This window comes from Macrobrachium nipponense, chromosome 23 (assembly GCF_015104395.2).
Source record: "Macrobrachium nipponense isolate FS-2020 chromosome 23, ASM1510439v2, whole genome shotgun sequence".
In the NCBI taxonomy this organism is placed as follows: Eukaryota; Metazoa; Arthropoda; class Malacostraca; order Decapoda; family Palaemonidae; genus Macrobrachium; species Macrobrachium nipponense.
The window spans coordinates 60,925,214-60,950,754 of NC_061090.1; the positions used below are offsets into that span (position 1 = coordinate 60,925,214).

Sequence of the window (25,541 nt, forward strand, 5' to 3'; positions counted from 1 at the left end):
CTAAGTTCTCTTTATCTGTTTGACATCTCTGGATTTACCTAGGCCTAAATACGAACCTAGGCAAAACGTTGCCTGTGTAACTGATGCCGTATCAACCAGGGTTTCAACATATCTTGAAACAATAAACGTGTTTAATTCCTTCCAGAAACGATCGAAATTTACGCCTTTCCTAAATTAATTAAGTAGGTGGTGGTGCGTAGGCGTTGGCGGTGATCGATTGTGGATTTCGGAAAAATTTATTTTCCGCCCTACTTGAAATCGACGGCAATGGATTATGTGAGTGGTTTTTTAGTAGGCGTAATTCAGTAGCTATTCTCACACAGTGACGTTACGTAATGATGGTATTTGGAAGGTATTTGGCTGTACCTTTAAACAGAACTCTAGTATATTAGCTACCTACAGACTTCATGCTTTGTTCCTAGGCTTAAGTCTCCTTTGCTACCTAGAGGGCAGCCGATGCTCCATAATTGAACTGTTAGTTCTGGTAGGCCTACAACATTGTCATAAGCTATGATGACATTACATACCAAATTACTGTATTAGGCCTACCTATCATACCTTAAAAGCATTGTCCCTATGTGGAATACTAGGTAGGCCTGCACCTAAGGCAATCTCAAGTCTTTGGCTAGGGCTAGGCCTGGTTTTAACGTGTTCAATGTAATGAATACCCTATGTGGGCGTAGAAAGAACCAGGGTAAAACAGTAGGTTAGGCCTAATTGAATGCAGAGTGAGGGCTCACGGCCTAATAACCTAGACCTACCTAGATGTTGTGACAAGTTTTACTACCTAGGTAGTAGGTATAAATTAACCAATCCAGGGTAATTCTAAATAATAGCTCCGCATGGACTGCAAGGAACGTAACCGTGGATACGACATCCGCTAGGGATTGTGGCATCCAATGTATTTTGTCGTGTTAGGTAATACTAGCCCCTGGGGGTTAATTACAGTCGTCCAAATAAATATTAGGTACTTAAAATTCTTTTTCAGGAGGTAAGACTCCATAGAAAAACCGCAACTGGCATAGTCTAGGCCGCCACGGAATAGGAATATAGATCTACCCAATCAAGGAGTGGGGTCCAAAGCTCCTGGCCAAGAAAGGCCAATCAAAGGTTAGGTTAAGTAAAGGTAAATCTAGTTAGGTCTTATTTCCTCAGAATACCTGGCCCTACTACAATAGCCATTACCCCTTGCTCAGTCATTTGCTCACCCACGTGTCATTCTGCTGTGCATGATGGAACTTGGCCAGGGGGTATACGATCAAGCAGCGACATTGCGGCCACCTCTCTCGGAACGCGGCCACTTTCCGAAAAAGCAATTGAATTATGCCATTATTTCGTAATTTAGAAGAAACTTTTTTCGAGAGGAATGTAGAGGGCTCAGTGTGCTGCCTGGATAGGCCACAACCCTTGACTGATGCTCATGGCAGCGAATTCAAGTACTTTTTCGGGAAGATGGTCGAACAGCATGCTAAAGAGCTCCAGAAAATAAAGAAGATGAAATAGGTAGTACAAGGATCTGAAGGTGGAACTGGGAGAAAATGTTGGCTAATAATTACAGATGTTGACAGCAAAATTGAAGAAAGGAATTGGGAATGAAGGTAGTGTTAAAGGCCAGCAAGTGTACGCAACGCAGTTAGGGTCTGAAGAGATGCTTCAAACACTGTTTAGTAATATCTACAGTGTACTGTGTGAGAAGCACTGACGGCAGTAGGCTAACCTTCTTTCAGGAATGTAGACCATCCCTTTTGAAAATTGTCTTTGATATGCTTTTAAGTTGGATGCCTTACTCTTCAAGATTCTGACCTTCATTTCAACAGAAAATTTGTGCAATATATAAACAAATTAACAAGCCAATATAAATATTATTATTTTTAGAATCAGTAAAGACAAATCTGTAAATCAAAAGCTGAACCTTTTGGTATCTTAATTACTAAAGAGAGAAAATAATAAAAGGTCATGTGATTGTATTCCTATGTAATGCAGAGCTAAAGTGAAGATGAAAGGGAATCTGTGTTGCTCACAGCAGGAAAACCAGGTCTTTTTTGGTGGAATATACAAAACGTAATCTAGCCAAGTTGAAGGTGCCTGGGTTTATCTTTAATCTTACAATTACCTTTTATCTCTTCTAACTTCTTCTTAATGAACAGCATACATTGTTTTGAAGCTTGAATTCCAAGTCAGTGGCCCTTATGGGCTTATTCCATATAAATAGGGCTCATCTTCTGAATATCAGTAAAAATATGATATGTATAATAATTGTGATAAATTTTTATCACACAGTGAGAAGACTGAAAGAATGTACACTTTAAATTACAAGAGTAATTCCTTCCAATGAATGTTCTCCAGTAAAAGGTAAATAGTGAAGCGAGGGCTGTTAAGCACACAATTCTTCTGTGCACTTAATGTGTTTTCAGACTTGTGCCAGAAACTCCAAAAGATTAATAAAATGCTTGGAAAATCTTAAGTAAATGATTTCAATTAAAAGTAGATTTTATACAAGTTCCATTAGACTAAAAGGGACTTGGAGTAAATTAAACTAAGTCCATAAGAATTCCAGGCAAGTTCAGTTAGGCCAAGGAATTCAAGTTAGTTTTGATCAGTTTAAAGACAAGTTAAGGTAAATTGAGTAGTACCAAAATTAATGGTAAATATGGAGGCAGTACTAATTTGGGGTAAATATTCTATTATGCCCATGCAATTATGTAAAACTATGTTGAATTGTTCATTCTAAGCAGTACTCTACCACTTATTCACTTATTAACTACCTAGTTACCAGGCTTCAATGACCAGACCAGTAGTCCCTGAAGTTATGCCCATATAAAAGACTTCAGGTTTGTTTATCTAGGAAGAGTGTAGGTAATCCTGAACTTACCGTTTCATTCAACTCACTAAGCTAAACTTGAATAGGTAACTATGTACTGGTTTATGTTATTTTGCAGATGATGAAGCTGTAGTAAAGCTCTCCAGTGGGGCTGATCTGTGAAGTATGCACTGAAGCTGGAACCTTAGCCTTTTGTCAGGAGAAAGATTATGTTATTGAGAAAGATGGCCTGAAAACTGTTTCTTTTTCTTTTTATTATGTTTTGTCCAAGGTATGTTTTTATAATGCACAACATGCATGAAATCTTGACTTTTCGTGAATAGTAGTACTAATGCTTTATTTTGAATTTTGTAGACTACCTATAACTAAACGAGAGCATAAAATTGTATTGAATGGTGACAGTTACTAAAGAACATTAGTGTGTTGTACAGTAATTATTAGTGTAAGTGATATTCTTTGCATATTAATTTTATTTGTAGATAACTTGAATGGTGCAGAAGATTCCTTAAATAGATATAAATGTGTTTTATAGAATTCTTCACTGCTTTCCAAGGCTTTCATGAACAGTTTAAAAATTTTAGGCTGAAGAACTTTGATTTTTGTGCTCTTGTTCTCTTGAGTAGGAGGTGGGGGTTGTCTTCATGGCCTAGCCCAAACACCATAAAAGCCCCTTGGGTAAACCCTTATTTGAGTGCTCAATCTCAGGTTGGAAACAAAACCTGATGACTTGGCAGTTCCTGATGTGTGTCAAGAGTTCTCTCGACTCCTCCTACTGAGACTGCACTGGTGGTTATCTGGATGAGATGCTTCTTTGTCTGTGGTATCAGGGCCTTATTTTATTAATACAGGCAATGTAAGAATGTGTCTGGGAACCCCTCCCTTGCTGGTTATGTAAGGTACCCAGTGGCCTTACAATTGCTGAGAACATTACTCCCTTACTCTTGCAAAAACCTGCAAGTTAAGGTGTGGGAGTGTCCTTGGCTTTTTTGGAGGAACTTGTTGGTTTTCCTAGCGAGGAGGGTAGTTGGACAATGCTTTCTTCATTCTACCAGAGGAATTTCCCCCACAAGTCCCTTGACACCTTGGGACCTGTGGTGGCTGCTCAAGTTTTGTAGGCACCCAACTCCATTTGGACAGACAGGGACTAGCCTGAGTACTTTCACTTTGTTTTAGTCTAAGAGTATGAATGCAGAATGACTAAACTATTACCCTACTCCTTTCTGGAGCAGCTTCTAGGCTGAATATTAGCTTGATCGGGCTAAACACTGGTATCTATACTTTGAGCACCCAATCTTAGTATAGGTCCTTTGATGCATCTCCCTTTTATTTAGGTGTGGTGGCATTGGGTAGAGCTACATTTTGGACCTATTACATACTACTTGGCATGCCAGAATTAGACAACTTCCTACTTGTACTCCCTTTTGGAGGGATTTCATGGTTTCTCAGTGTTTTTTGTTGCTTGAGTGACCTCTCTCAATGTCTTTCCCTCACACCAAAGCCCCTACCACTCTTGTAACCTCCTTGGTTGGTTAGGCATGTGAGATGACAGTCCCTTGCTCACGTATGGAGATATATAGTTTGTATTTCTTTCTAGTAGGTATGCAAACCAGAGCCTTTTATAACTTGAGGATAAGGAAATAGGTCAAGGATCAAATCAGTTATTTTAATCACATATACAGTAGTTACAATCGGGTAAATAGAACTGTTTTTAAAAATGTGTGTGGGGTGAGATATAAGTGTACAACACTCATATAAAAATATTGCAGAAATGTTTGAGTATACATTTATAATCATGAGTACAACATTAAATGGTGGAAACAATCCTAACTACGCATCTTGGATGAAGTTATTTCATCCATTAGTGTGCTATCAAGAGAAGAGGGAGAGAGATAGAAATACATAAACACATTAAACAAGGTAGAGAAAGGATTCAAGCCTTGGAAAGTAATTGCCATCATTATTTACAAATGATTACATGTAGGTTACTGGCAAGGGTGTTCAGTCTTGCATCCTTTCTCGCATGTCATGATCAACAGGAAAACTTGGGTGACAAAAAAAAAAGGTTACTGGTGATTTGAACCCACATTTTGGGCATTTTTCCTTCCAACTATGATCAATAGCATTTGGTATGTGGTGCTATTGTCTTGTAAAATGTACATGTAAAGAAAACAAATCAGTCAACAGAGGTGCTCATCTGATGTTCCTTGTACATTACATTATGGCAAATAAATCATGTACTAAATGTAAATTTTCAGGATGCAAAAGGTCATGTTAAATACGGCATAATTTTCTACATTCCAGCTGGATGTACAAGAACCCTAATAATTAAACAATTTATTAAATGTCTGTACAACATACACAGAAATGCTTGCATGGTGATTCACATCAATTTGTAAAAATATTGAGGGGATTATGAGAGAAATATGCATTTAATTACCATCATTTACACTCACGAATGTCAAGTATTTACAAAACATAAAAATACTGAAACAGAAAAACAGGCAATCCAATATGGCTGCCAGAGAAATAGAAATAGCAGCAGTAAGTAACAAGTCCACTGATTGTTCCATGTGCAGCAATGAAAAAAAATATATATAAATAAAATATTATGCCTGCAAAAATGGCCAAATCTGATACTGCTAAATATGTATGGGCAGTTGCTCACAGTCTTGTCAAAAGTATCACATTTGGGCCTACATTTAAGAGGAAAAATATCATGTTCCCTAGGCTTTATCTTACCATAAAATTTGAGACTGGTGTTTGCCTAGAATGTGGAAACCCTTCAAATACTAAACCATAAAAGGATATTGAAGTGAAAAAAATTACTTTTGAGAAAGGAAAGGCTCTTGTTTGATTAAGGTAAAATATGCAAATTCTGGACTTCCACAAAACCTTATTTACACCATAAAAAATAACTTATTGAATTATTATGATCACTATCAATACTCCGATAACAGCTGTCAGCAAAGTCTATGATGGCGTCAAATATTCAAAAGTACTGCATACAGAAGGATATCAGAGGTTTTCACCCCTTTTTAATATAAAAACACTGAGGCTTTGTTGCAGCCACACCCTCATCTGACGCAATATGCGCTACTTGATCCAAGTCTGTCTGATTTTCAATGGGAAAATCATACACACGAGAAAATAAGAAGCTAAGGGATGTAGATGAGAAAATCATAATATAAAACGAAATATATCAGAAAAATAACCGAGTTGCAGGATGGAGAGGACTCAATAAAATCAGCTTCTGATTTCCGAGAGTCTCAAAAATCCCTCCGTAATTGACCCCTCAACTTCTCCTCCTTGTACTGCCTGGGGAAGTGAGGAGTTGCAGATTTCCTTTCCTAAACTTTCCCCTCCAAGTTGCCTTCTCACAGTGGGATCTCAGTTCCAATCGCCAACATACATGGAGCGAGGGTGGAGGGGTGGTGGTGGTGGCATGAACGCTCGGTTGGGCAGCGGAAGTCTTCCGTACAGTTGGGAGTATGGAGATTCGGTGAAATCAGAGTCTGTAAGGAAGAAAAACAGCAACAAAATTAGTTACATATTGAATTGCAAATAATTATGAGTTTGGTAAACATTTTAATAATTAGAGGATTCTCAGTTTCCCAACTTAGAATATGAAAAGGTGAGAAGGAAATTAATGCAGAAGTAAAACAGATCAGCAGTACAATAGGAATTATAATTGTAAGTGCAAGTGGGCTTAGGCTTTAATGAAAGTGAAAAAATAACTACTCTATAAAAGTTGTAAAAAGATAGAAAGAAGGGAAAATGTGCTACTGACTAAGAAATAAACTGACCCCAAGTCATGCCTTTTTATTTAAAGTTTGTAAGAAAATGTGTTTACTTTTACATTAAAGCACTGAAAATGAATCCACAAAATTATAGTTTCGTAATACTGCAACTCATTTTATTAAACACAACAGTCACTGAGCAGTGACAAAATATTTGACTTTTTTATCAATGTGAATAATCCATTAAATTTTGTGGACTTTTACCAATGCTATTACTTTCTAAGAAACTGGAGGGGAAATGGGACTATTTAACGACAAACTTTTAATCTAAATTATAACTACTAAAGGAAACCCCAAGCCCAGTTTTCTAGTGTTGTTTTACTCAATTTGAAAGGCCTATAAACCAACATGTAGGATTTTTAACAAGCCTTTATCGATTGTTAATCTAAGTGGCCATTCAGACACACTTGCTATTTCTGCATCATGAATATCAAATTATAGTATTTATCTTCTAAATGAGAGTAATATATGACAGAAATTAAGCTTCTCTGTAGCCAATTTTACAGTGCTGTATCTAGTGCCATTCTGCTTCTGGGTCTTTATAAGGTAAATTGGTAACTAAATAACTAATGGTAATTAAATAACTGTTAAAAAATGGATAATTATATTGACAATAACACAGCAAAGTGTTCATAAGCAGGAATCAAATGCCATGGAGGCCATTCCATATTCATTTGCTAATTTATAATGTAATATGTCATGGGGAATGTTTGTTATTGGTTTTTATTGTCATGTTTCAGTAAATCCCCTTACAGTAGTAATTTCACATGCAGTTACACATTTTTAGATAGTTATTTTATGAAGGAATTACTGCATACTATACTCTTCTGTTTTTACACATAAATTTAAGTCTTGAGAACTGTTTAAGAGATCAGAAGTGCCAGCTCTACACTAACAGGTCATGAAAACAAAGACTTTCTTATAAGTAGCTTTGAATAATTTTTAAATATCATTCACAGATGTAAGATCATTAAATTCATCTTAACTGATGAATACCATGCTAAAGTATGTAGACGTCAGGGCCGGCCTTAGATAGTCAAGTGTTTTGACTCGTGGTGGTTTGGTTAAACTAAACTTTTTATATTATAATGATAATAATAATGGAAAATGGAAAATGAAGGTGTGTGAACTACCCACAGAATACACCCTTATGGAATCAGATGTGAAATTTTAAGCACAAAGAAGTATTCAATAGAACTTGAAAAGCTTGCACAGACTGCCAACTAACTAAATAATGTAGAAGCTAATCTGAAGTAAAAACAAAGACCGAAAAGGGTAAGAATGACACTAGTATGCACAGCAAACCATCCATCATGACGAAATAACTCGCTTATGTACAGACACTACAGAGTATCATTAACCTGATAAAACTCATGTTGTGGTGAAAAACGCAATGTGTTCATCCAAAGTAGGAAGAAGAGGAGAATAGCTCTTGAGGAGTCAGTTCTTACCTAGAAGCCTCTTGACGCCATTCTTATGCTTCCACTTTTTTGACTAAGTGTGATACACAGTTCATGAGTCCCAGTACGATTCCCATTCAGTTTCTAGGAAAGAATGGAAGGAATCGTTCGTTAATCATTCATCAAAATGATGTTATTACTGTGGTGATACTAATGAAGAATGGACTCGTTTTGATGGATGATGTCTTTTACAAATTTATTCCTCGAATTAAGTAGGATATAGAATTCAGAGAAAATGAAGGTTAAGACTTGACAGGCTATTGGAACTGGAAATGCTGATGTGATCAAGAAAAAAGGAAATTAAAAAGGAATGAGAGAGTGACTGAGGAAAAACTGAGAGAGATCCAAAACAAATCCCTACCACATCTGATTGCACCAGAACTATGAATCATGTGAGCTTGTAGTTCCAATTTTCATATTTGCTTCTTTACATTCCAAGCCTGAGTCATATAAAAATTAAGTTAATATTATTATTTTGCTAGTGTCTTCATTTCTTTCTCTTCACTGTACTAATAGGTGGTCTAGAATGATTTTCTTTAGACGGGCAAATTTCAAGTCAGGAGTCTTGGGTCAGTAAATAAAAAGTTGTGGTGTAAATTCCTCTTTACTTAAACCTCTGTGAAACAGAGGCAAAGAAATTTATGTAATGGAAAGGAGGAGGTAAAATCTACTGAAAGATATTCTGGTCATGTAGATAATTCTGGTGAACGAACGTTTCAACTTTCACTCTACTATTGTGAATGATGTGATTTTTTTTTATTTTGCTTGCTCTGAATGATGCTAATCCTTAGTGATACATATTAACTTACATTCAGTGCATAAATTTCCAATATTATCCATGAACAGTTAAATGTTTAAGGTATTGATAATGTACATGGATAACGTATACATGGTATTTTTCATCAGTGTGCAGTCCTAGTGTAAATGTATGATATATGCATGGAATTTTTCAATGTATGTATCATCAAAATTCTACCATCCTGTCTATCATTGTAGATCTTTGCTTTGAAGCAGCATTTTACCCTTTTTTCCACTTTGCAATGGAATCTCTACTTTTGCTTCTTATGTGAAAGTCACAATTTTGAACTGCTTATAAATGTATGTACTACTGTAAGCCCATTAACTCAATACTACAAGGTGATCTGGAAACTTTCTTTCCTAGGTATGTTCTCTGTTGTTTATGCTAATGTGTGAATGATTCACAAATAATTTCTAATTTGATAATCCTGCTTGGCAGAAGCTGTAGCTTGATGAGAATGAAAGTACAATTCCGAGAATATCTGAATTCACCAATGATGGTTTTTGGCTTTGCCAGGAGTATATGTACTGTATACATGTACATATATTTTAAGCTATTCCTAAAAAAATTTTAATAGTACTCTAAACATACTGTAAATTTTCTGCTTATAAATGTATAATACTCCAAGATATGATTTGAAAGTCCATAGACTTGAAGCAATACTTAATATTTAGAAAAACCTTTTCATGTTCGGTCGAAATATACCCTCAAAGTGCTTTTATGAAAAATGTGCAAAAATTTCAGCCATTCTAATTTCTACATTTTTTGATGTACAGGAAAGAATCATATCATTCACTGATCATGCCAATTGTGAATACCTGAATGGTTTTTTTTGTAGAATATAAAACTAAAGGTAAATAGTATCTCAATACATTTTGAACCTGGTTAAAATTTTAGTAGAGTTGGGTGTACTGCCCAGCTGGTTCACATATTTTTGTAATCTAAAGTATTGTTTACATACCATAGTTTCATGTACGTATTCTCCTACATTTTGTATACTTTATTATAGCCCACCAAGACAAATGTCAGGAGAGCTATTGTTAGAACTCATTACTTGTGTGATCAGGAGGTTAAAGTATTTGAAGTTCCCAATAATTATTGAAGCCGATGACGTATGACTATCACATGTGAAGGGTAGCTTCCTATTTGGGATGACCTCTCAGATCCAATCCATTTTATCAGTTACATTAATTATGTGAAGGCTATGTGTAGAAAACTTGACACTTTTTGGTTTGTGAATTTTAAGTCACCCAGCAACACTTGTTCTTATGTATTGTTAATAAGAAAGTTGAAAGAAGTCATTACAATATTTGCATTTATCATGCGAGTAATTTAGACTGATTTCCCTGATGGAGAAAGATCATTTTCCCTTTTGATTAAATTTTTTTTTAAACTGGTGTCTTGCTGTTTATGCTTCTTAAATATTTTGAAAAATTCACAGCAAATAGTAGATATTTACTAAAATTCACAGCAAAAAAAATCCATATTTACTATTATATATATATAGATCTTTCACTGCACCAAAGTTTTGAAGGAGAGGAGTAAGCCAAATGTACCGCAAGCGGTGAAATTTGAAATAAAAATTATTACATCTTACTCTAAAATATGGCCACATTGAATAGGCAATGGTATTCTGTGGGTTATGTAGTTGATAAATGATATTGCTCTCTCTCTTCTGCCAAACTTGTTTCCTGGATGTCTTTATTAGTTCTCATTTTACAGGAAAGGAGAAAGGTGCAGAATGTCATCCATGACTTCAGCAATGTGGTATTATGACAAGATATAAATAGTAACATGAAAGATTCTGCCCTAAAGGGTTTACATACTTCAAGTGAAAAACTCTCTAAGCATTTGCATGTAAATTTTTAACACCTGTAAGTACTGTCAGGTTTTCCCTTCGTACTCAGTTGAACGTGTATAGAGGTCTTTGCATATAGTATGCTTGAACATTAAATGTTCTAATTTGTTCCATTAGTTTTCATTTTTTAAAACTAGATAATTCCTAACTGAATTTTTATGGTTCCTATTGTAAAAATCACTGTACATGTGGGAAATAGTTGGCAGCTTCCTGTTTGATTACTTAATAATTTCATTACATGTTAACTGCTGATTGGTTGGAAAGTCCTAATTCTTACCCTATGAGCTACACAAGGGTGTAGCTCAGTGGTAGAGCATGTGACTACATTAACGTGAGACCATCCCTTTTCTGTCAAGTTTTTATATGTTCACCAGGGATTCTGGTCATTATCTGCTAAAAAAAAAAAAAAAAAAAAAAAAAAAAGTCCTGCTTTTTGTCCCCATGTGTGTTGTGATCTATATTCAAGAATACAACCTACATTATATATTAGAAAGTTGAAAAGGTCCATCAGAAAATATCGTCTGCTTTTCATGCGTGTAAGTATTTTCTTAAGTGTATAGTAATATGTATATGTGATGTGTATAGCAGTGAAAGAAGAATCACTTGTTTTTAGTCCAAGGTCATGTCTCGTGCATGAAGTTGAGGTCACTGAAAGTGAAGCATTGTGGAAAATGCTAGTCTAAGTAAAGGTGATTATGTGCATAAAAAATTAGCAAGAGATCATGCTTGAATAAAGAAAATAATACAGTACAGTAGTTAAAAGAATAAGATTCAGAACTTCATGCAAAAAATCATTTAAATAATTTAGAGGATAATCATGAAAAAATTTATCTTAAGCTTGTAACTTGAAGTAGGAACTCTGCTATGCTAGATTCTTAAATCTAAAAGGTAAAAATGGTAAACTGACATTAATTGCATGCTATAAAAGAAGCCTTTGGGCTTTTATATGCAAAACAGGAATAAACCTTTAATCTCTAAAAAATTAAATATATAAAGCAGTATGAACTATGGATACACCTCATGAAATTTATACTACCCCAGGGTACAAATGGTAATCATTTGTAAAAACAAAATTAAGAATAGGTACTAAGGTTACAACTACATACTGCATTCAAAACAAGACCCAGTTTTATTAGGTTACCATTTGATTGATTTTGGTTCTAAAATTGAACACTGTATTTTATCTGAGACCATAGAAGATTTCCAATATGAACCACTGCATAAAGACTACAGAATAATACACAGTAAACTGGAAGTTATAGTGCAAAGCACTTATTTAATTTGGGTAAAATTGGGCAAAGTTGAATAATACTTTTCTAAGAGGTTTATGTCAATTAATGATCACTGATTTTCAAAAAGAATAGTAGGATTTTGCTTAATTATCCATTTGGCTTGGACTGAACAGTTTTCATTAAAACTGGGTCAAGTGAAATGGCATAAATAAATGAAAAGAATAATCTACAGTATTTAAACCAACAAATTGTAATTTAGTGTATTACCTACGTACAACTGACATAACTGAAAGAACAAGGAAAAATGATATTACTGAATTATATTTATGGTAAGAAGTTGTTTTCTCTCACACTCATCAAACACGAGGCACTTTCCGGAGTTAATCCTAAATAAAACAAGCCTTTTCCTGCTATTCTCTAAATCGGCCATCTCTGCAATCATGGTACAATTACACTTTCAATTTCTTACGACTAAATGATCAATCAGGGAACAAGATGGAGATGGTGATGATAATGAATACCATTTATGTAAATCATTACAACAGAAGGCAAGAGAGAGGAAAAATACAATAAGCGTATAGAAAAAGAACATTTGTGTCAAAATAAGAAAAGGACATAAAAGTTTTTTCTGCATAACTAATCAAGAGGAAATTCAAGTCTTTTCCTATATTTCTTAAAAGGAAACAGACAAAAATTTCCTTAGTGACTAGCAAATTGAAAATTAAACTTTTAATTGCCTCATACAAGGAATATGATTCTCATCAGCATCAATTAAAAGTTTTTTCAGCGTTTCCCTTCAAAGCATTATGCATAAAATGAGTGCGTTTCACTCTTTTCAGCACTGTGCTCTTTATGATTGAATTTGCCTAGCTCCTCATTTATTTTTATCAATTATTTTCTGGATCTTTGTCATGCCACTTCCATACTGACTGCTTTTCTGACAATCAGTTCCTCATCACATGCTCTGCCCTCAATCTTGAAGATCTAGATATTTTGGATAGCATATGATTCGAAGGATGAAATAAAATAAAATGACCATTCATAGAAAAGGGATTTTGACGTAGGAAAAATCTATTTCTGGGCTCAGCCGTGAATGAAAATCGCAGAGGAAAACGTATGGCAAGGCACAGATAATCATGGACAAGGGGACCATTAAGATCAGATTTCAGGAGGAAAGAGCACATGACGGAAGAGTGGAAGGAACTGTTATTTCAGGTCTAACCCAATAAGGAACTGTTATTTCAGGTGTAACCCAATAAAGGGTAAATGCTGAAATGAAAACCTTCATGTTGATGATGACGATTGGCTCAATTCATATACCCTGTATGAATACCAATATAATTCAGAAAAATAAAATAAAAATTAACATGCATTAAAATCATTCAAATTACAATGAAATAATGGGAATGTATGTGCTATGAATTATTTGGAATGAGATCAAATTATTGGCAAAAGAATGATACTAAATAGGAAGGAAAAATTATGGCTGTGATGATAATAGTAAAATAAGGAAACAAAAGATCATACGTCAAATAAAGCAAAATACGTAGAGGTTCACAAGGGAAGAGAAACCCCATTACCAAAAGGAAGAGATAACGAGGAAACCAGATATAATAATAAAAAAGCACGACTACGCCCATCACCATTTTACGTGAAAACTGTGCAATCTGGAAATAAACATAATCTTTGAGGTAGGATATAATCACTACAACTACTAATCTAAGTGATGCAGTTGCTCTTTCGTCATACGCGAAAAGTACTGTGAATCAACTCCACAAACCAAAGCCCCCATTGTTGAACATGTCTTCCTCCCCCCCCTCACTCACCGTTTCTTGCTGGTAACGTTGGCACCCAAGAGCAGGGGTTGCGGTCTAGCCTGTGAATATTTTGGGCTTGGTTGTGTTGCAAAAGAGCTAGAAAAGAAAAAAAAGACACACACATGCTTAAAGAGATGGTGCATAGCAAAAGCAGACTGTGCTCCCTTGACTTTATGTAACTACAACAAAGTTATAAAAGAACAGTAGTAACAGGAATAGCAGTATATTTAAAAAAAAAAATTAAGTTGACATGATTGTGTAATGCCTGCTCCCTTGCCAATGTATTGTCCAGTAATAAATATTATCTTTTACCAGCCTGTTTTATTGGTAGCTGTTGGTGGTCTTGCTTCTGTTTTGTTTGTAAATAGTATTAGTATTTGAGGCTGCTGAATTGGAAAAAAATGTGGTACTTTTAACCCTGAAGAACTTGGTCAACCTACTAAATAATAATAATTGCTACTGACCATTTCAAGTCCTGTAATGGTACCAGTGAATCACATTCCTAGACTCCAGTATGGATAGCCTGTATAATTATTATATGGGTGAACATTACAATACGTACTAAAGATTAAGAAGGGTGGGCATCAAAGTGGAATGAGACTGACGGGAAAGGACATAGATGAAAGCTACAAGACCCTTTACTTACTTTATTATTGCCTAAAGAGTGTGCTGGATATCCTATAATAACAAAACTTACTAAAGCTATCAATAACTTAGCAAGCCCATTTGAGAATAGCCTATACTCTGCCAAATGAAGTGGATTCTTAATGACAATGTTTTTACTGTAAACTGTAAGTAGCAATCTCGTGTATAAAGGGACAGAAATTCAAGCATCTCAAAAATTTACCCATACCCATGAATTGCTCTCCAATCCAAAGCTTGTGTGACCTTAAGACAAGTTTAATTGCAATACGTAATATCATCAACAGCCACATCCAACCGACAAAAAGTATTTATCTTTACAATCAAAAGACAACTAGGGTAGTTCCTACCCATTATTTAGACATTTTTGTTACAGTTTCCATCAAATAGTTGCATTAAACCACAATCGTGTCAACTTCCCTTGACCTCGAGACTCAAAAGTAGAGACAGAAAAGTTAAAGCTAACACTAAGCTCTATGCTGGAACAAACAAAACAGGAGTTTTTAAGTCACTGCAATCATGACATATACATAGCTAACAGGAGAGAAATGTCTCGTGGAAGCTTGATTTAATCAAGGCGAAGAAGGGTACACGACGAATCGTTCACACCTCAGTTCAGAGTCAAACACACTCACGGCATTAAAAAAGATTGACATAGTTCCTTCCTATGAAAGATATACTTACAAATGTCTAATCGATCTTGACATTTTTAACAAATTATTCAATTACTTTACTGTATTTGCAGTCATTTTGATTGCCGACTGTACTGCCACTACATATGTATGAGGTCGTTCGTGTATCCTTCCTTGAGACAGTGTATTGTAAAAAAAAAAGAAAAAAAAAAAGGAAATTTTAAGGCACAAATAGTAACGTTTAGAACAAATCCAGTAATGATTTTCTTGCCCTGAAGTATTTTGCAAACAATGAAATCACACTGCTAATTACTATTCTACATTCACTATCATCACCTTGACAGTTATCAATATAAGAATACAGTTACACAAGAGGTTACCAATAAAGATTTGACATTTTTCACCAAGTGATAATGTATAGTTCAGGAACAGTAATTTCAATAGCAAATCTGTGAAGTATGTCATCAGCCACTTTATTGAAGGTAACAGTACTGTAAATAGTGTCTAAAACATTTGTGTTTTTTTCACTTTTTTCACTAAAATATATCAAGTATTGGCAGGTAAAATTTACTTGTTACAGCTCTTCTAATAAAGATCAATTATGCAGCCATTCAAAAAAACTGTATAAAAAATAGAATTTCAAGTGTAACACTACCATTAAGTTATTAATGAACTGTCCAACAACAACATATACATAGAGTATATTTGTTTTGTACTAGCTACCTCAAGTACCCTGATAATAGTGAAAATAGTCAGAAAGAAGTACTTTCTTACCGATATTAAAGCTAAGACTTAAGTATACTTAAGTAATACTATCAAGAGAAAAAAAAGGGCTTTGAAAGAGATTTAAATATCAGATTAAGTTGCACTACAGTAACCTAACCTTTGTCAGAGAATCATTAAAATGTGCACCTCTTAGCCAAAGCAGTACCAAAGTATCACTTTACAGAGGAGGCTACGATAGCCTACCCAGTTTTACTCCATTCTGAAGTTACAGTATTAACCTTAGAATCAAGTCTACAAGTGATGGGAATTCTCTGATAGGTGTGTTTATGATGTTTACAAAAAATACATATAGTAATAAAAGTAAAAATGATGCCACCCACAAAATTGCTACATCAAAAGCTGTGTTTCATAACCTACACTTAGACTTTAGAGTAGTGACATGCAACATATTCATATATTATCAAAAGTGATGTTCACATTTTAACAATATTAAGTATAAAGGCCAAGTTAAAAAGGGGCCATATTTTGTGCATTTCTAGCAAATGATTTGACCATAATTATGATAACTCCTTACCAAGTTCAGCACTGCTACATTACTATTAAAATTATTCTTATACGTACTTGTCTATCAACATCATGTTCAATGACCTTTGGCAAACTACAAGAAATAAACTTCGGATGTTTCAGCTTAACAGCCAGACAAATTAGCCTCTTCTGTTTAGTGTGCATGTATGACCTGGTATTCTTGGTCTATTTCCATAAACTGATCCTACTGTAGGTAACAGAATATAAGTCAGGTAGTCAAATGAAATGGACTGAGAAATGTGTCATGCTTGTAACCAAAAGTCATGCAGTCATTTGATGCAAAATCCCTGTATCCTTGACAAGACACATTATATACTCTTATTAGTATAAATTCTGAACTGAGGTATAATCTGAGTGGCATACTATGAAAAAGCAAATGCCAATGCCCTTTCTTTTTTTGGGAATGTGAACTAAGAAATAAATAAGTGCAGGTTAATTTCTTTTTAATTACCTGAATGTAATAATAATACAGGGAATATGCAAAATGATTTATAAGACTACCTTTTGTTTTTCTGAGCATATGAAGAATTTGCTTGGTAAGTCAGGTGGTAACAATGTCTAGAAATGTGGAAGTTTTAGACGTGGATCTTACACTGTGCAGCTTCAGATGTTTACAGTGTAACAGCCACCAATTAGTGAAATAAAATGTCATCCAAGTATAAAAAAAGTATCTTATTAACTTTTAAGAGCAAAGCATTCTTGGTATACTTATAAATGCTTGCTATTCCTCATAGGCTCACTTCAAGTAAAGTTGTCTCGTACAAAGTCCCCTATATCCATTTCATATGCCCGAAGGAATATGTATCACTGACATTCGTGTCTTACCCTTTGCAACAACAAGTCGTCTGTGAGGCGTCTGAGGAAGGACTGGTAGTGGACCATTCCAGCTCAATCACTTCAGTCAGTCACAGTGTAGACGTTGATCGTCATGGAGGAGGGAGAGGGGATGTCTAAAGATATGGTGTTGGTTGAGGGGCAACAAGGTGTGGTCATGATGAAGTTGAAAACTGGGAGGCACATAGCCTTTTAGGAGTATATTTCCTAACTGAAAATAATCTGTGTCCTGTGATGATGTACAATGTTTACAGAGAAGGAATACTGAAGAACTAAGAGGTACACAGATACAGTATAATAAGCACTTCATAGGAGTGGAGTTTCATATCAGGAAAATATTCCAAAACAATATGGAAATGGTATTTATACAGCTTTAGGAGCAGGAAATATATATACAGTATACAGAAGTTGAGACATCCAAAAGTATCTGGTGTCAAAAACTGGTTTCTCCGTATAGGTAGTGCTCTCTCAGCAGAGGAGGATAACCCAACAATCAGTGAGAAAAGAAAATCAAAGTAGAAATAAGGCACTTCTATATTCCATATAAGGATCACGCAGGTGTAATTGGCATTTCTTATTTTCTTTTTATTGGCAAGTAAATACTTCAGAAACAAGTGAGATTTATACGTATATAACACACAAAAACATGTTAACTGCTACATTCCTACATCCATATGAACAATCAGTAACATGGAATACTGGGAGACAAAACTTTTCCAGTAGGCTACTGATATTAGAAGGCTTTAGATAACTAAAACAATGAACAATCTAAATTACGAGATGACTGAAAAGGGACCTGCCTTAAAGTATGGCTAATAATCAAAAGATATTAGATTTTAATGACTAAAATTATCATCTACACATCAGCCCTACTTCTTGGTTGGCATGAATACAAGTTTGCAAGATTAGAGAGATTTTCTTCCAAGATGTGAAAAATATCACAGTAACAGAATTTATGCTGCTTCTAATACTGAAAGGAGTCATGAATATTTTTAAGCAATGATATCTGTTTTCTAAGCATTTAAAGCAAATTATGAACTGACTTGGAAACATTGCTACACATTCAATCTCAACTATGTTCAGTAATCTGCAAACAGCACAATTATATAGGGTATGATAATAGCCATGTATAAAATGCAAGACAGCTATGATAGCCAATGACTAGATAAATTATCTACAAAGAATTGAGTAAATGGATTTAATTCTATTTACAATACATCACCAGCTTTATGTTTTTAGAATTGAGCACAAAGTAGTAAAACTCCAGTGAGGTAGCTTTAACTCAATAATCACTCTTAAGATAAGCGTTAATATGAAGAAGAAATTACAGATGCTTAACTGCTCACACAAACTAATACGTACTCATAAAAGTAGACATTTTCACTAAAGACTTCCGGAATATTTGGATAATAGCTTTTTCAAATTTTGGATACTTATTAAACATTCCTTTTACTGGCTACATGTAAATAAACTTCAAAAGAACTTAATGCTCCAGTATTCAAATTGAGTTAAGTTTATGAGGCATCTACTGGGACAATCTCATGTTATCTCCAAAACATATTTTTACAATATTTTCTTTAGTGAGTAAACAATGTGGAGATTTGGAGTGATATCGATAAAAACTTGCTAACAAAGCACAACTATACTGTAAGGGGTGGTATGATGAGGGTCATTTTCATTAAGTTTTGAATTGCTGTTAGTATGAGAAATGTATGGTGAAGTATTATTCCTCATTAGCTCTTAATTTGACTACCATTTGCAAAATATGAGTAATACTCAGTGTGGACCACATCAATAATCAAAAGAACTTTGAACTATTTACTTGCCAATATAATTACCCTCCCTGATTCACTGTAGTGTATTTAATATTCCTAACGTTGCAAAGGGAGAAAATAAGACTGCTATATGCTAATAGCACATACGGTAGACAAATGTAAAAACCTGCATAATGTGTATTGTGCGACATGTACTAAAGTAATGTTAAGAGGAACAGAAGGGATTACCCTTTTCTTCCCACATTACCAGCATCCTCCTCATCACCATCATTATCATGTTCTCTGTCCATGTAGTCATCATCATCTGAGTAAAGTGGTGGATGGGAACCAATGTAAAGTGGAAGAGACTGAGGGGAGGAAACGCCATGGTGAGGCAATGATGGCTGAGGAATCCAGTGGGGGAGAGGGGGAGGTGCAGAGAGGGCCAAGTAAGTTTCTTCAGTGGGAGAGCCAGGAGGGGGGGACATGGAACGAGACTTCATCGTCAAATTCATTGTACTATAAGCATGCGCATGGTGACGATATTGATGGTGAGGATGATGATGATGGTGATGAGTTAGCTGGTGATAGTGTTGCTGTTGCTGTTGGTGTCGTGTCAAAGTCTGTTGCTGTTGTTGTCTCCGGTGGCTGTTGCTGCTATTGTTACTGTGGTGTGCATAGAGAGGGTAGTGTGGGTGCGATGAGGTGGGGGGTAGTGGTGGTGGGGTGGAGGGAGCCTTACCCATGCCCGAATCGAAGCTGCGGGTATGCCACATAGGGGGTGGGGGAGCGTTGAGGTATGGGGCTCGAGCCGGCTCAACTTTACCCTTCGACTTAGCTTTGGCGAAGTTGGGAATATGAGCACGGAGGCCACAGTAGTAAGGGTCATCTGAAAAATAAAGGCTTACTTTAGTTGTTTTTATACAAGAAATAATAACTGTATTAATAATAATCTGGGATCTTAAATCTAAATAAGATAAAGTATACAATCACTCCCCAAATCCACAAGATATGTAGGACTGTATATTCAATGAGGGAATAAAGTGTAACTAGTTTCACTGTTATAAGCATGGCCTCAATCATTAAAAAAAAAGCCAACACAATAGCATTAACATGTAGCAGAGAATTCAGTTCACAGTAACTCATGCTCATTTTATAAGGCAATAAAAGAAGTTCATTCATGTCTGGTTGTTTTCAAATGCAAAAGTTTTGCTGCCATAATCTGTCTTTCCGTAAAGCATCCACTGTTTGTAAAATACTGGCCTTTGTAGTTAAGTCTGTGTTCAATTTAAGTGATAATAACTTGGAATTTTAAAAACTCAAGTGAATTTCACATGGCAGTTGTTTTTATAAATGTGTATTTGTAAAATATATTTGCCTAGCACATTATAAATCCATTTATTCCCCATGAACGTCCTTGGCTGATCAATAAAATGTGAATATACATAAGTATTTAAAAAAAATTCCATAATTCACATCATCAAGTCAGAGGAAAGCGAATGTAAATGGAACAAATTACAGCTGTACACAGATCTGTACTACTGCCTTGTTTTATTTTTTGTATTTACTTGAGTGCTCTTACAAACAGTCTGCTTTCATCAAGTCTTCTAATAATTGAAAGACTGTGTCATTTAAATGACAATTCAGAATAAAAGCTAGTATACCATAATCACTTGATTTAAATATACAGCACTGTGAAAATAAAAGCCAATAGTATTTTACATTAAAATGAAAACTAAATTTAGAAATTAAAGGATTTTGCAAATAGATTCATTCAAAAGCAGACTGTTTGATGCTTAAATATGTTCCAACCTTTCTTTCATAATTACTGTGTGTTGTAGATTATGTTTTCTAAGAGAGGTATAAAATTCACTAAAGATATTACCAAAAAATATACAAAAAGACAAATGACCTTTTCAATTCTTCTCACTCTTCTTAGTTTCTTTGGTGCATCTCTCTAGGCTCCTCTCTATTTAGTCAATGAGAGTGTACTGTGTCAAGGTGAGCTGGTTTGACTCAAGCTCCCTCTCAAATGAGTAACCATGAAACCCACGGTAATGCCACAAGAAGTTATCATAAATCCAAGAAAATATGTGCGTATACATTCTGGAAACTACCCCAAAAATTCAATCATCTCAAGTATACGTACCCCAGGTATTTGTATTGAATTAAGGGTTTTCTTTTTATAATGTACATGCATGATAGTATCTAAAAGAAGAGTGAGCTCTTTTACTTACCATATTTACGATCCTTAGACTTGTTATTTCTTGTATTTGATTTGCGGAATGCATTTTCATCCAATACATCATAATCAGACTGTGGATATAAAGACATTTTAGTGGTAGGCATATTCTGTACAGCATATTGTTTATATATTCACATGATTTTTCAAAATTTCTCTAAGAAATGAACAAAAGAACTTTGCACCAATAGTTTACATATTATATTCACTAATGGTTAAAACCTTGAGAAAAAAAAATTTTCAGAAGGAAATATTTCATATCTTGAATTATTTAATTTGTTAATAGTAAATATGGGATGATATTTGATAACTGTTAAAATTATTAGAAATACTGTTTAGGTGAAATCAACAGCATTATTAAAACAAATTAACACTACCTAGCACAGCATAAAAAGACCTCATTCTAACTGGGAATAAAATAAGAGCTGTTCAGATTGCACACAGCTATGAAAGCCTGTACTACTATGTTCAGTTCACTGAGCCTTACCTTTCCATTAGATCTAGGCACAGGTCCAGGCGGGTAGTGGGGATTGTCTCGTGGGGGCAACTTGGGGGGCTTATCCTTACGGTCCTTTCCGGCCGAGGATCCGGAGGAAGCACCAGAGCCTGCGACACTGTAGGGGTCCTCATCAGGAATGGGGATCCTAGGTCTATTTCGGATGTTAGGGGCGACTTTAGCTGTTAAAAATAAAATGATGGGTCAGTATAATCTTAAAATAAAAATGACTAAACATGTACAGTAAGTCGTTGTGAGGCATTAACCAAAAATAGACTGACAGAAATAGTACTTTTTATTTTTTGTACCATACATATCTAGGGTAGTATATCACCTTTCTAATTAATGTATAGTCTATTGTTATTTATGACAGCCACTGCACTGCTGAAGCAGGGCATACTAAGAAGACAAAAGGATATTTCTTGCACAGACTTTTAAGGTGTACTGTTATTACATACAGAGCTCTACTATGCATTTTTCAAAAGCTACTGGTCCCTCATCAGAAATACAAGTGACAACAACACTCTAAGACTTTGATTATATGAATTTGTTTCCTTTCAGATCTCATGAGGTGTTCATTTTCATTTGCCACACAAGAAAAGTCTTGTGTCTCCAGCACAGCACAGCATATTGCTACCATCATTCATGGCATTTACTGTACCACAAACTGTTTTCATTCATAAAATTGAACCCCCCCATTGGGAGTTGGTGCCGTCAGTGGACCTTATGCAGTGCACTGTAGGCATTAGTTAAAGTTCTTTGTAGTGTACCTTCAGCCCATAGCTGCAACCACTTCCATTTCTTTTACTGTACCTCCTTTCATATTTTCTTTCTTCATCTTACTATCCACCCTCTCCTAACACTTTATTCACAGTGTAACTTCAGGTTTTCCTCTTGTTACACCTTTCAAACCTTTTACTGTCAATTTCTATTTCAGCGCTGAAAGACCTCATAGGTCCCAGTGCTTGGCCTTTGACCGAAATTCTATATTTAATTCAATCCTCCCTCTCCAACTACTGAAAAATAAGATAAAGATAACACACCTGGCGGTAATTTACTCTTAAGCATATCCATGGCAACGATATTGATGATCATGACCCAGATGGGACAGTCGAGGAGATCAGACTCATTCTTGACGAAGGCGATGACGCAGACACACTGCAACTCCAGTTTAGATCTGTCAGGGTACTGGCGTCGCATTTCCCGGTTGACATTCTGCTGGAATTTGTTCATGTCGAATAGCTGCAAGAAAATGAGAGCATGAATACTATGTATCTGGATAACAAACTGCACAACGACGTATAAGTTTTGAAGTAACTTGGCAGCAAGCACCTTAGCTGAGTACTTGTCTTGCTTTCTTTGAAACAAAACTATAATTCTAGCATAAAAACTCTTAAAAAATATATGCATACATTAAAAATCAGCACATGCATAGGGCTTCATGTATATATGTTAAGTATATATGAATAAATCACAAAAAGTCTCCCAAAGATATCCAAGGCACTTTTACTTGTCTTTGCTTAGCTTACCATGACTGGCCTTTCTGATTCTAAACAACAGTTGGGGAGTTTCAGTATCTCGTTGCTTATGGCGTTGTCATCGCTGGTTATCTTGACGTAGACTCCAGCTTTGGATACCCTTTTTATCAGTATGTTGCCTTGGTCGTCCATCTTCAGCTTTACACCCTGAAAAATAATAATAATGATAAATGTCATAGGGCCAACTCCCTGTACGGGGGGCAGTGCCGTCAGTGCGTCTCATGCAGTACACGGTAGGCATTGCTTAAGGTTCTTTGCAGCGTCCCTTCAGCCCCCATAATTTATTTTCATCAACACTAAAAATTAACATTCAGATACACATAATCCAACTGTACTGTGAAAACAATTTTGACAACCAATTATGAATTTCAAACACCAAGATATTTAATCAGTAAAACAGAGTTTACTAGAAAACTGAAGGGCAAACTGGCTGATGTTATATTGTCAAACTATTTAACTATCTGTATTTTCTAGCCTGTCTATCAGTTTCATCGCTTTTATTATTATTTCAACTGAAAATTATTACATGACTTTATTTTAATGATCAATTCATTCTCTCTTGTTAACTCTTAGTTCATTATTGTTTATCATCCTAAGTCCATATGTTTTAGAGTCTATATTTCTCCGTTTTCTTACTCTAATTGACAAAAAGGTCTTATCCATTCGATCTCAAGTTCTTCTTACTTTTGTTTTCATCTATCTTCTTTATTACTCTCTCTCTCTCTCTCTCTCTCTCTCTCTCTCTCTCTCTCTCTCTCTCTCTAATCATTCGTCTGCATCTCTTTTATCTCACTCTTATCATACCTTCATCATCATCAACTGTTAATTACTTTCCCATTTATAATTTTTATGTTCTATCTATTTCTGTTAAATTTTTTTCCACACACACGAACGAATACTTACTTGGCCAATGTGTCTTTTGACGTCATCTGTTCGTGGATCACGCATTGGATTTTCAAACCCACATAAACCAATTCTGAAAAGATAAAAAAAAAAAAAAAAAAACATCAAACAAGGAAGCGGAGCAGGAGGGTAACATAACGACAAATCTGTACAAACAACGACTTGGAGGAAATCAAACGAATAACAATATTCACACTAAAAAGTGATTAAAAATCAAGTCGTATACATGACATAGCAGAATGAAGAAGATTAGGCGAGAGGAACATAAAAACAGCAGATATAAAAGCAAGACCTGGGAAAATGACGTATGGAGAATAACGTAAGTGGGAACGAATAACTTCAGAGAGAAAGGTAAACACGAAATAAGATGAGTAATGGCAAAACAGGAATAGCTAAAAATATTATAAGATATAAAGTTACATTACATAACCAGGCGACTTAAGGCAAAAGTTTCTATCACTATTCTCGCGGCAAACTTAATCTAAAGAGTATAAAATCAACAAATACCACCCTGAATATTATACGTACCATATATTATTATAATACTAATGGTGTTTGAGCTGACTGTTATATGCAACCTCTCTCTCTCTCTCTCTCTCTCTCTCTCTCTCTCTCTCTCTCTCTCTCTCTCTCTCTCTCTCAGGTGGATGAATTATATATTAGTGGAAAAGTGAATTTAGTAAAGAAAATCTCTCTCTCTCACGTTCAACGAGCGATCCTGAGACAAGGTTACACGGAATGACACCTCTCGTCTCTCTCTCAATCTCTCTCTCTCACTCTCTCTCACGCGGTGAATTACCTGATACAGAATAAAAAGTGAATTTAGTAAAGGAAAATCTCTCTCTCTCTCTCTCGCTCTCTCTCTCTCTCTCTTACCTGAATTTACAAAGTGGAAAAGGAATTTAGTAAAGAAAATCTCTCTCTCCTCTCTCTCTCTCTCTCTCTCTCTCCTCTCTTTCCTCTCTCTCAACGCCTTACCTGTATCCATCGAAACCGTCATCGGATCCATTGACTGTGAGGACAGGTACTCTGGCGTAGGCTTTAGCTACTCTTCGATTACTCTCGAGGACGATGACCTTGGCCCAAATTTCGTCGTCGATCTGCTCCCATTTCATCAACACCTCGGCGATGTGATCCTGAAGGCAAAGGATAAAAGTCAATAATAATAATAATAATAATAATAATAATAATAATAATAATAATAATGGAGAAGCAAATCCACAGTTATGTAAATGTACATATATTCATATGATATATAATAAATAATCATAATAAATAATAATAATAATAATAAATTATAATAATAATTAAATCCCGTAGTGAAATGTAGTGACGTCAGTTGACACTACTCAAGGTTCTTTCTTCCAGCGCTCCCTTCGGGCCCTAGCTGCACCCCCCCACTTTC

At 35.3% G+C, this 25,541-nt stretch overlaps 1 protein-coding gene and 1 long non-coding RNA gene across 5 annotated transcripts in view; one reads left to right on the forward strand and one right to left on the reverse strand.

Annotated features, from left to right (window-relative positions):
* The first annotated feature begins 38 nt into the window (after nt 1-38).
* On the forward strand, nt 39-10,844 carry LOC135201250 (uncharacterized). Its single transcript, XR_010311469.1, has 3 exons — nt 39-276; nt 2,940-3,092; nt 10,600-10,844. It is a non-coding gene; the product is annotated as an uncharacterized LOC135201250 (long non-coding RNA).
* LOC135201215 (uncharacterized) overlaps nt 4,471-25,541 on the reverse strand; it is a 300,721-nt gene continuing 279,650 nt past the window's right edge. The window contains exons 4-13 of one of the 4 annotated variants that reach the window (XR_010311456.1): nt 25,115-25,272; nt 24,137-24,209; nt 23,225-23,380; nt 22,739-22,937; nt 21,687-21,877; nt 21,195-21,273; nt 19,700-19,846; nt 13,794-13,880; nt 8,070-8,162; nt 4,471-6,333 (exon numbers count right to left, since the gene is read on the reverse strand). Coding sequence is in view for 2 of the 4 variants with exons in the window: in XM_064230096.1 (XP_064086166.1) it covers nt 6,209-6,333; nt 13,794-13,880; nt 19,700-19,846; nt 21,195-21,273; nt 21,687-21,877; nt 22,739-22,937; nt 23,225-23,380; nt 24,137-24,209; nt 25,115-25,272 (1,215 nt within the window). In the remaining 2 variants the exon portion in view is untranslated. The remainder of the gene's footprint in view (nt 6,334-8,069; nt 8,163-13,793; nt 13,881-19,699; nt 19,847-21,194; nt 21,274-21,686; nt 21,878-22,738; nt 22,938-23,224; nt 23,381-24,136; nt 24,210-25,114; nt 25,273-25,541) is intronic. The other 3 variants (XM_064230096.1, XR_010311457.1, XM_064230102.1) reach the window with 3 other exon arrangements.